The 11344-nt window shown below is 53.7% G+C and overlaps 1 protein-coding gene across 1 annotated transcript; it reads left to right on the top strand.

The window, feature by feature from the left end:
• Positions 1-999: 999 nt before the first annotated feature.
• On the top strand, positions 1000-1935 carry LOC148591581 (olfactory receptor 14A16-like). Its single transcript, XM_088537288.1, has one exon. It carries the CDS (start codon positions 1000-1002, stop codon positions 1933-1935), a length of 936 nt encoding a protein of 311 aa, XP_088393414.1.
• Positions 1936-11344: the final 9409 nt, after the last annotated feature.

Here is an 11344-nt window from a genome sequence, read left to right as displayed (position 1 = left end):
CTGCAGGGACGGCTCCACGCAATGGAATCATGGTGAGAGGGTGAGAGGAAAGTGCCTCCTGCAGCGCCCCTTCCCACCAGCACAGCCCTCTGCGCTCCAGGCCATGGGGGCCAGGGCAGGAGTTGTCCCAGAGCAGCCAGATGTCCAGGAGGGGAGACATATCTGAGTGCCCCTTTGTCCCTGCCAGGCCCTGCCTCCCTCGGCACAGCTATCATGGTGTTACTCCATGATCCCACCTGCCCACGCTGCCCTTCTCCTTCCCTTGGACTCTCTGGGCAGGGGGTTTCTGATGCAGGTCAGACACTGGCCCTGTGGGTCCTGCCATTCAGATGGGTCCTGGACTGTGAGGTGCCTAAGTGCCCTCTAAGCTGTGGGGCTCAGGGCAGTGCAGTTGGAGGAGCTTGGAATGAGCCACCTCTCTCATCAGGACACCCCATCCTTAGGACATCCTGCCATTGCCCTGGGTGCCTTTCTGGGCTGCAAGCTGCCCTCCGGAAGAGCTCAGCTCCCCCGTTACAGCAGGTGCTGTCTGGGTGCCCCAGGGAGAAGCCTCCTGGAATCTGAGGTCACAGAATCGCTGCAGGGAGGTGGATGTGGGCAGCTGGCAGGAGCCCAAGGTGTTGCTGGCTCCAAGGGAAGGGCGGAAACCTGACTGACATCCCCTCCAAAAGAGTGCTGGTGGACATGATGTAAAGGAATCCTCTGCTCCCCATGGGGTCATTTAATTGAGGGGTAACACGAGTGCAAGTGTCCTACAGCTCCAAGGTGAGAGCACAGGGTAATTGGGACCAAGGCAGATGGAGAGGCCAGCTCTGCTCCCCCAGTATCAAGGCCAAGAGCTGAAGCCATAGATCTCAAGGATGGTCCTGCTAAAATGCGGGGGAGGCAATGAGTGTGTGTTTGGGCACGGATATGGGAAAGTTTTGCTCAGAGAAGTTTTCTCTAACTCGTCCATGTCTTTTCTTCCTCAGATATTGCCCCTATGCTGCAAAGGAACAAATGTCCAACAGCAGCTCCCTCAACGAGTTCCTCCTCCTGCCATTCTCAGACACGCGGGAGCTGCAGCTCTTGCACTTCTCGCTCTTCCTGGCCATCTACCTAGCTGCCCTCCTGGCCAATGGCCTCATCATCACAGCCATAGCCTGTGACCACCGCCTCCACACCCCCATGTACTTCTTCCTCCTCAACCTCTCCCTCCTCGACCTGGGCTCCATCTCCACCACTGTCCCCAAATCCATGGCCAATTCCTTCCGGGATACCAGGGCCATTTCCTACTGGGGATGTGCTGCACAGGTCTTAACTTTTACCTTTTTCATGTCAGCAGAGTATTATCTCCACACAGTCATGGCCTATGACCGCTACGTTGCCATCTGCAGACCCCTGCACTATGGGACCCTCATGGGCAGCAGAGCTTGTGTCAAAATGGCAGCAGCTGCCTGGGCATCTGATTTTCTCTATGCTCTCCTGCACACTGGGAACACTTTTTCCCTACCCCTCTGCCAAGGTAATGAGGTGAAGCAGTTCTTCTGTGAGATCCCCCAGATCCTCAAGCTCTCCTGCTCACACTCCTACCTCAGGGAAGTAGGGCTTATTGTGGTTAGTCTTTGTTTAGCGTTTGGGTGTTTCATTTTCATTGTGGTGTCCTACGTGCAGATCTTCAGAGCTGTGCTGAGGATCCCCTCCGAGCAGGGCCAGCACAAAGCCTTTTCCATGTGCCTCCCGCACCTGGCCGTGGTCTGTATGGTTGTCAGCACAGCAATGTTTGCCTACCTGAAGCCCCCCTCCATTTCCACTCCAGCTCTGAATCTGGTTGTAGCTGTTCTCTATTCAGTTCTGCCTCCAGCACTGAACCCTCTCATCTATAGTATGAGGAACAAGGAACTCAGGGATGCACTGAAAAAAATGATTCAATTGGTATTATTTCAGCAGCAATAAGCTGCCCATCCTTCTACTCAAGTGATATCTAATTTCTCTCAGACAAACTCCTGTGATTTTGGCATTCTTGCTTTAATAGAGGTTTGTGCACAAGTTTCTGAATTCATCCCACTTCTCCAGAGGTGTTAACCGTGTCTTTCTGACCCATAGGTCTTCTTTAAATGTGTCTATCATTGTGTCAGAGCTGTCGTTCCCCTAATTAAAGGGTATCTTTTCATTGCATCTTGTGGATTGGGCTCTTCTTCCAAAGCTGGTGCCAAGAATTGCTCCATGACTTTCAGCCTGAAAGATGCTTGTTTCTTTTCTGGGGCTCTTCATGGACCCAAGGCAGTGATCTCCTGGGGGGGACATGTTAGGGAATAAGGACTGGATTCAGTTCTCACTTGTGAGTGCTGGGTGCTCCTGATAGTGATGAATGGCCAAGTAGTATCTGCCTGGGACTGTCTTCCGTATGGTGGCCTATGACCACATTGGGGACGTTGCAGGCACAGGGAAAGGAGCTTCAAGAGCTGCCCATGATAGCTTATAACTGAAGCCATGGTCTGGATCTAGGGACACATGAACACAGCCTGAGCCATTTTATAGGCCCTGTGATTGCTCAGAGCATCATTCAAAGATAGAAGTCTCTTGATATGGTGTTCTCAGGTACAATGATGCCTGTCCAGCTGGGTCTGTGTCCAACCATGAGCACAACAACTGCAGAGTCACCCTGTGACCCCAGAGCACCACAGCCCACTCACTCTGCAGAGCAGCACCAGCATCTCGGGGTCCTGCGGGGAGCACCGGGGAGGCTCCAGGAGCTTCCAGGCAGACCATAACTAAGGAATTAAGCTGGGGAAGGGTTTTCCAGGGAGCAGGGATATCCCTGGGGAAGGGGAAAAGGAGCAATTGTGCCCTTAGAAGGAGGAATAAATGGGGAAAAGAAATATGTTTCTGTGCATGTCAGCTAGGGGCTGGCTGCTGTGTCCCTGGCAGCAGGAGGTGCCAGCAGAGCCCCAGGGCAGGGAGCCTTGTGCTGTGCTGGAGAGAGGGGCTGGCATGGGGGCTGCAGGCAGCCTGGGGTAGGGAAGCTCTGGGATACAGGAACAAGAGCACAGAGTGTCACTGTCCTCTGTGTCCGTATGGGGGCCAGTTCCAGCTTGGAGCCTGATGGGGCACCTGACACACACAGCCCTGTCCCCTGGAGCTGCTGTGCCCACAGTGGGGCTGGGGCTGTGGGGTGAGTGCCCTGCGGGGGGCACTGCTGTGGGGCCACCCCCAGCCTGGTCTGCTCTGCTGGGTGGGCTGGGAGAGGGCAGGGCAGGTGGGGAGAGCTGGAGAGGGGCTGGGCTGGGCTGGAGAGGGTCCGGAGAGGAAAAGGACGTTTGCTGAGCTGGGTGTCCTTGGTTGCATGGCCTGACTGTGAAGGGGCCATGGGGCGTTTGTCACAGACTGGTCTCTCACTTTGGCCATTTCCAGCACTCGTCCAACATCGGACATTCACAGGACTCAGCAGGGGCAGGTTGCTGAGGGTGGCTGCCCAAGCAGAAGGGCTGTGGTGGGCTGAGACACCAAGGGTTGTTGCTGGGTCCATACTTGGGAGACTTTTCCCCATCCTGGAGTGCACCCTGCACCATTCAGTGCCTGCACAGCAGGACCATGGGACACTTGTGGTTCCTTCAGGATCTGAGGCTGCCCTCTTGGTCTGTTTCCTGAAGCAAGAGCCATGCAGAGATGCAGCAGATCCAGGGCATCTTCTTTGGGAGAAGCTGAAGAGAGGGCTAAAGCAATGAAGCAGGACTGGGGTGAGTGTGTGCGTGAGGGCTGGTCCCTGCAGGTGGTCATTGGCCACAATGAGCCAGGCTGTTGTGTGCACTCAGCTGCTCCCCGTGTGCCGCGCGACTCCCGCTGGGCCTGGCAGAGCTGCCTTTCAGCTCGTCTGTCAAAAACCTCCTTGCCTTCTTCCTTGCTTGTCCCATTTTGCCAGGCACCATCCACTCATTCCCAACTGCGTAAGAGAGCAAGAAATCCCACAGCCTGCCACTGGAATGGATACACATTGCCGGAAAAGAACCATTGTTCCTTTGCAGGCCTGGCCTTGGAGGCTCCCTTCTTTCCAGAGAGCAATGCCTGCTCTCCTGAGGATGAGCTTGTCCTCTCCTGGCACTGCTCGAGTGCAGGCATTTAGAAGGGGAGTGCCGGGGTGTTGAGCAGAGCTGCGGTCCCTTCTGCCTGTGGGAATGCTCTTTGGCTCCATGATGTCCTACCTACTTTTTCACCGCCACAGTTTTCTCCCACAGATACAGCTTGAACGAAATAAATATAAAATAAAGAGGGGAAAAAAAGGTATGAGAGTAAATAAAAGGAAAAGGAAAGAAAAAGAAAGGAAAAAGGAAAAAATAGAAAAATAAACAGTGAGAGGAAAAGGAATAAAAGAAAAGGAAAATAAGATAAAAAGAAGGCAAAAGGAGAAGAGAAACAAAGAGATTAAAAAAGAAACAGAAACACACAGGAAAATAAAAGGAAAAAGAAATAGAAAAAGAAAGCAAAGAAGAGGGAGAAGAAAAAGAACAAAAAGGAATAAAATGGTGAAGAAGAAAAAAGAGAAAAAGAAGAAAAAAAGAATAAGCAAAAAGACAGGAAAGGGACTGTGGCATTCCCAGAGCCGCGTGTGAAGGGAAGTCATAGAGGGACAATTTGCTGGCCCTCCCTTGCCCCTAGGGGCTGGAATCTTAGGGCTACACACACACCTCTGCAATGGGGATGATTTCTGTGCTTGACCTCACTTGGAAACACGACACAAAACTTAAACAATGATACAGGAATATATATTTAAACAATAACAATAAAAAACATTATAATAAACACTAACAACAAGAATAAAAACAATATCAACAACACTAACAAAAATAACAATTGAACGTCATTCAAGCAGCGCGGCGACCTGGTTCAGGAACGGCACGGTGACCACCCACAGGCCGCTCGGGCCATCAGCTCGCTGACACCAATGTGGTGGGCGGCAAATGGCGTTTATTGATGGGTAACAAGGTGTTATATAGCTAAGGTTTACAACGTCACATCCGTCTGCTTACATCATAAACTAAACACTATTGGCTATTAGGGGCCCTACCTTTCCGTACAGCACAATATCTTCCGGCCGCTGGACCCTAACTATCTGCAACAACTTCCCCCCTCCCTATGCATAACAAAACTAGCTAAAATACAACTATCTTATCCTTACTTATTCTTATTACAATCTTATTCTATTCTTATAGTTTATAACAATCTTAAAATTATATATCATAAACTCGACATAAAAACATAAGGCACAAAGAAGAAGGCGCGTAGAAGGTAGGGGATGACAGGTAATACCGGTGTGTAGGAATAGGGTGTACCTTGGGATAACTTTGGGGGTAATACTGAGTGGATATATTCTTAAAGCAGTTGTCGGTGTTCTACTAACGTGATGTTAACCTTCTCTAGCCGATTCTTGACAAACGGCATGAGCTTATTCAATACACAGGGTCCAAAGATTAGTGTCATCATGATCGTTGTGATCGGCCCTATCAAGGTGGATATCAGGGTGGTTAACCACAGCGAACCGGTGAACCAATTTTCGTACCAGCTGCGTTTGGAAGCTGGTTGGCACTGAAAATTTGTGACCCTGTAGTTACTTTTGTACTAATTGCTCGAGATTGTTTGACCTGTTCAAGTACCCATTGCTGGTGTGGCTCTGCCTGTCCTATAGCGACAAGCTGCAAAATTAAGATAACACAAAGACATCGCGGCCCCCTCTTGCAGAGGCTGTTTTGTTGTTTTCTGGATTCGGTCGGCGTGGAACTCGCAGGCTCGGGCGGGACGCCTGTCACCGGGGTGTACGGGTTACGGGGGTGTCCGATGATCCGGTCCTGTGAACAGAAACTCACAATTTTCATTAGTTTTATTTTGAAGGTCTGGTTTAATAGACTTAAGCGGGCACCACTTGCCTCTGCCATCTTTCCCGACAGTGACCTTTGGGTCGATCTTGGCATGGGGGGAGCGCTGCCAGCGAGTCCCCCAGCCAAGGGCAGTTTACTGCAACGTGGCCTGCCTGGTCACATTTAGAACAAGCCATTACATTGGCTATTGCAGTGTGAATAGCCGCCTGAATTGGGGTCAGATGCTCTTCCTTTGCAACATGCTTAATCATGTCTGCGATACTTGCCCCCGCCGGCAATGATCGCAGGATTTCTTTGGTTGCGGAATTGCACTGTTGGTGCAAACATTCCACTACGACCGGGCTTTTTGCCTCTGTGGGCAGGGACGAAGAGTCGACCGCTGTCTGGAGACGATCTACAAATTGTGTAAAGCTCTCACTTTCACTTTGATTTATTGAGGACCATGGCGATGGTTTGGCAACAACTCTACAGGCTGTGCGAATAGCTTCTCTGGCCGCACGAGTAGTTGTCATAACCTCATGGGCCCGCATGCCATGGGCCTGCGCCTGGGGGGTGATCATTGTTGGATCTGCACCCATTAACCGCTGCAGGCTGGAGCCGTGTAATGGGTGATCTGCCCCAGTTACTTGGGCTAAATACTTCTTACAGTTGCCTTCCCATTCTTGTTTGAAAACGATCATCCCTGCTCCACCAAAGATCAGCCTACAAGTTTATTTTATATCGAATGGGAGCATATCGTCCCCCCCGAAGATACCATCTATGAGGGTTGAGACCATGGCAGAATTAATCCCTTTATCCGCAATTGCTTTAACAATCGCTTGTACGTCCTTAGATTTTATCAGCGAGTGGACCCTCTGTCCCCTCTCTGTCACCCGGACCGGGAACGCTAGCGTGGCCAATGCGCCCCAGTCGGCACATGCGATCTTTATTTCCTTCCAGTCCGTGAGAGGGGTTTCTCCCCTTTGCGGTTTTTCTTTAATTCGAATGGGAATATTTTGGCTCTTAGTTCTGTTTACCTTCTTTTTCTCCTTCCTTAAGTTTGAATCAGTTGTGAGCCACTCGTCCTGACTAGTGTCTGATCCGGAACCGGAACTCGACTGACTGGTCACTTCCGGGCTCCGGTACCTTTTCGTTGGGCTCCGGCTCCGCCTACTTCCGTCCCGCCTACTTCCGTTGCGGGCGGGCTGTTCCCCCCCTCTTGGCTCGCCCCGCCTTCCACCCGCGGAGGCGCCTTTTGTGAAATGGCCGCTCTGATCGGTCCTCAGCGCCTCGCTCGGGCCTCCCTCACCTGTCCGGTCACCCCCATTGGTTCTCGGCCCCTCGCTCGGGCCTCCCTCACCTGTCCGGTCACCCCCATTGGTTCTGGGCCCCTCGCTCGGGCCTCCCTCACCTGTCCGGTCACCCCCATTGGTTCTCGGCCCCTCGCTCGCGCGTCCCTCACCTGTCCGGTCACCCCCATTGGTTCTCGGCCCCTCGCTCGGGCTTCCCTCACCTGTCCGGTCACCCCCATTGGTTCTCGGCCCCTCGCTCGGGCCTCCCTCAGCTGTCCGGTCACCCCCATTGGTTCTCGGCCCCTCGCTCGGGCCTCCCTCACCTGTCCGGTCACCCCCATTGGTTCTCGGCCCCTCGCTCGGGCCTCCCTCACCTGTCCGGTCACCCCCATTGGTTCTCGGCCCCTCGCTCGGGCCTCCCTCAGCTGTCCGGTCACCCCCATTGGTTCTCGGCCCCTCGCTCGGGCCGCCCTCAGCTGTCCGGTCACCCCCATTGGTTCTCGGCCCCTCGCTCGGGCTTCCCTCACCTGTCCGGTCACCCCCATTGGTTCTCGGCCCCTCGCTCGGGCCTCCCTCACCTGTCCGGTCACCCCCATTGGTTCTCGGCCCCTCACTCGGGCTTCCCTCACCTGTCCGGTCACCCCCATTGGTTCTCGGCCCCTCGCTCGGGCCTCCCTCCCCTGTCCGGTCACCCCCATTGGTTCTCGGCCCCTCGCTCGGGCTTCCCTCACCTGTCCGGTCACCCCCATTGGTTCTCGGCCCCTCACTCGGGCTTCCCTCACCTGTCCGGTCACCCCCATTGGTTCTCGGCCCCTTGCTTGGGCCTCCCTCAGCTGTCCGGTCACCCCCATTGGTTCTCGGCCCCTCGCTCGGGCCTCCCTCACCTGTCCGGTCACCCCCATTGGTTCTCGGCCCCTCACTCGGGCTTCCCTCCCCTGTCCGGTCACCCCCATTGGTTCTCGGCCCCTCGCTCGGGCCTCCCTCACCTGTCCGGTCACCCCCATTGGTTGTCGGCCCCTCGCTCGGGCCGCCCTCAGCTGTCCGGTCACCCCCATTGGTTCTCGGCCCCTCGCTCGGGCTTCCCTCCCCTGTCCGGTCACCCCCATTGGTTCTCGGCCCCTCGCTCGGGCCTCCCTCACCTGTCCGGTCACCCCCATTGGTTCTCGGCCCCTCGCTCGGGCCGCCCTCAGCTGTCCGGTCACCCCCGTTGGTTCTCGGCCCCTCGCTCGCGCTTCCCTCCCCTGTCCGGTCACCCCCATTGGTTCTCGGCCCCTCGCTCAGGCCTCCCTCACCTGTCTGGTCACCCCCATTGGTTCTCGGCCCCTCGCTCGGGCCTCCCTCACCTGTCCGGTCACCCCCATTGGTTCTCGGCCCCTCGCTCGGGCCTCCCTCACCTGTCCGGTCACCCCCATTGGTTCTCGGCCCCTCGCTCGGGCCTCCCTCACCTGTCCGGTCACTCCCATTGGTTCTCGGCCCCTCGCTCGGGCTTCCCTCACCTGTCCGGTCACCCCCATTGGTTCTCGGCCCCTCACTCGCGCCGGGGGCACCCTCGCCCGGCCCTTCCCCTTGTGGCTCGGTGCCATTTTGAGGGACATAGGGTGGTGGTCTGGCCCAGACGTCCCCAAGCTCTGACTTCTTTTCAATGTTCCTAGCTTCCTCGGCTAGCTCGCTCCAAACAGATTTCGGCTGTTTCTGCTCCTCTGTAAGCGGGACGGGGTTCGGGGATGGAGGGGATGTGTCGCTCTCTTGCAGATCTTTAGGGTCAGCAGAATCACCATCATCTGGGGGGTGCAAAGTCTGTGCGGCTGCCCCGACTCCCATTTTCGGGGTGGCCAACAAACAGTCCCTTACCGCTACCCAGGTCTCCTGCTCTTTTATAGCTTTCTGCAAGGCTTCTACAGCTTTTCCCCAACCCTTAAGGTTTTTCCCACAACCTGAAGACATCATCTCCTCGGCTAACGCCTTAGTACATTTGTCCCACACTTCAGGGACACGCTTCAGGGACTTCAGAATATCCACCGGCTGGTCTATAACCTTAATTTTTAAAAGCCTCGCAACAGCGAGAGTAAAATCATTTGGCTTACAATCAATCCCCCAATGCTTATGTAATTGCGATACGACCTTCACGAGGGCTTCCATCCTCCTTGTTCGTCCGGGAGCGTCCTCCCCACTGGGCCGGTCCAGCCGCTCCGGCCGCCGTTCACCCGTCCAGCCGATGATTCCCGGGTTTTGGCACCACTTGTTGCCGTTCAAGCGGCGCAGCGACCTGGTTCAGGAACGGCACGGCAACCACCCCCAGGCCGCTCGGGCCATCAGCTCGCTGACACCAATGTGGTGGACGGCAAATGGCGTTTATTGATGGGTAGCAAGGTGTTATATAGCTTGGTTTACAACATCACATCCGTCTGCTTACATCATAAACTAAACACTATTGGCTATTAGGGGCCCTACCTTTCCGTACAGCACAATATCTTCCGGCCGCTGGACCCTAACTATCTGCAACAACTTCCCCCCTCCCTATGCATAACAAAACTAGCTAAAATACAACTATCTTATCCTTACTTATTCTTATTACAATCTTATTCTATTCTTATCGTTTATAACAATCTTAAAATTATATATCATAAACTCGACATAAAAACATAAGGCACAAAGAAGAAGGCGCGTAGAAGGTAGGGGATGACAGGTAATACCGGTGTGTAGGAATAGGGTGTACCTTGGGATAACTTTGGGGGTAATACTGAGTGGATATATTCTTAAAGCAGTTGTCGGTGTTCTACTAACGTGATGTTAACCTTCTCTAGCCGATTCTTGACAAACGGCATGAGCTTATTCAATACACAGGGTCCAAAGATTAGTGTCATCATGATCGTTGTGATCGGCCCTATCAAGGTGGATATCAGGGTGGTTAACCACAGCGAACCGGTGAACCAATTTTCGTACCAGCTGCGTTTGGAAGCTGGTTGGCACTGAAAATTTGTGACCCTGTAGTTACTTTTGTACTAATTGCTCGAGATTGTTTGACCTGTTCAAGTACCCATTGCTGGTGTGGCTCTGCCTGTCCTATAGCGACAAGCTGCAAAATTAAGATAACACAAAGACATCGCGGCCCCCTCTTGCAGAGGCTGTTTTGTTGTTTTCTGGATTCGGTCGGCGTGGAACTCGCAGGCTCGGGCGGGACGCCTGTCACCGGGGTGTACGGGTTACGGGGGTGTCCGATGATCCGGTCCTGTGAACAGAAACTCACAATTTTCATTAGTTTTATTTTGAAGGTCTGGTTTAATAGACTTAAGCGGGCACCACTTGCCTCTGCCATCTTTCCCGACAGTGACCTTTGGGTCGATCTTGGCATGGGGGGAGCGCTGCCAGCGAGTCCCCCAGCCAAGGGCAGTTTACTGCAACGTGGCCTGCCTGGTCACATTTAGAACAAGCCATTACATTGGCTATTGCAGTGTGAATAGCCGCCTGAATTGGGGTCAGATGCTCTTCCTTTGCAACATGCTTAATCATGTCTGCGATACTTGCCCCCGCCGGCAATGATCGCAGGATTTCTTTGGTTGCGGAATTGCACTGTTGGTGCAAACATTCCACTACGACCGGGCTTTTTGCCTCTGTGGGCAGGGACGAAGAGTCGACCGCTGTCTGGAGACGATCTACAAATTGTGTAAAGCTCTCACTTTCACTTTGATTTATTGAGGACCATGGCGATGGTTTGGCAACAACTCTACAGGCTGTGCGAATAGCTTCTCTGGCCGCACGAGTAGTTGTCATAACCTCATGGGCCCGCATGCCATGGGCCTGCGCCTGGGGGGTGATCATTGTTGGATCTGCACCCATTAACCGCTGCAGGCTGGAGCCGTGTAATGGGTGATCTGCCCCAGTTACTTGGGCTAAATACTTCTTACAGTTGCCTTCCCATTCTTGTTTGAAAACGATCATCCCTGCTCCACCAAAGATCAGCCTACAAGTTTATTTTATATCGAATGGGAGCATATCGTCCCCCCCGAAGATACCATCTATGAGGGTTGAGACCATGGCAGAATTAATCCCTTTATCCGCAATTGCTTTAACAATCGCTTGTACGTCCTTAGATTTTATCAGCGAGTGGACCCTCTGTCCCCTCTCTGTCACCCGGACCGGGAACGCTAGCGTGGCCAATGCGCCCCAGTCGGCACATGCGATCTTTATTTCCTTCCAGTCCGTGAGAGGGGTTTCTCCCCT

This window comes from Tinamus guttatus, unplaced genomic scaffold (assembly GCF_059628265.1).
Source record: "Tinamus guttatus ecotype Peru unplaced genomic scaffold, ASM5962826v1 Tinamus_guttatus_pri_ptg000742l, whole genome shotgun sequence".
Classification (NCBI taxonomy): Eukaryota; Metazoa; Chordata; class Aves; order Tinamiformes; family Tinamidae; genus Tinamus; species Tinamus guttatus.
This window is presented reverse-complemented; position numbering and strand designations above follow the sequence as displayed.

Excerpts from the sequence above, each read along its gene's own strand:
- LOC148591581 (XM_088537288.1), top strand. The coding sequence starts at position 1,000 with ATGTCCAACAGCAGCTCCCTCAACGAGTTCCTCCTCCTGCCATTCTCA.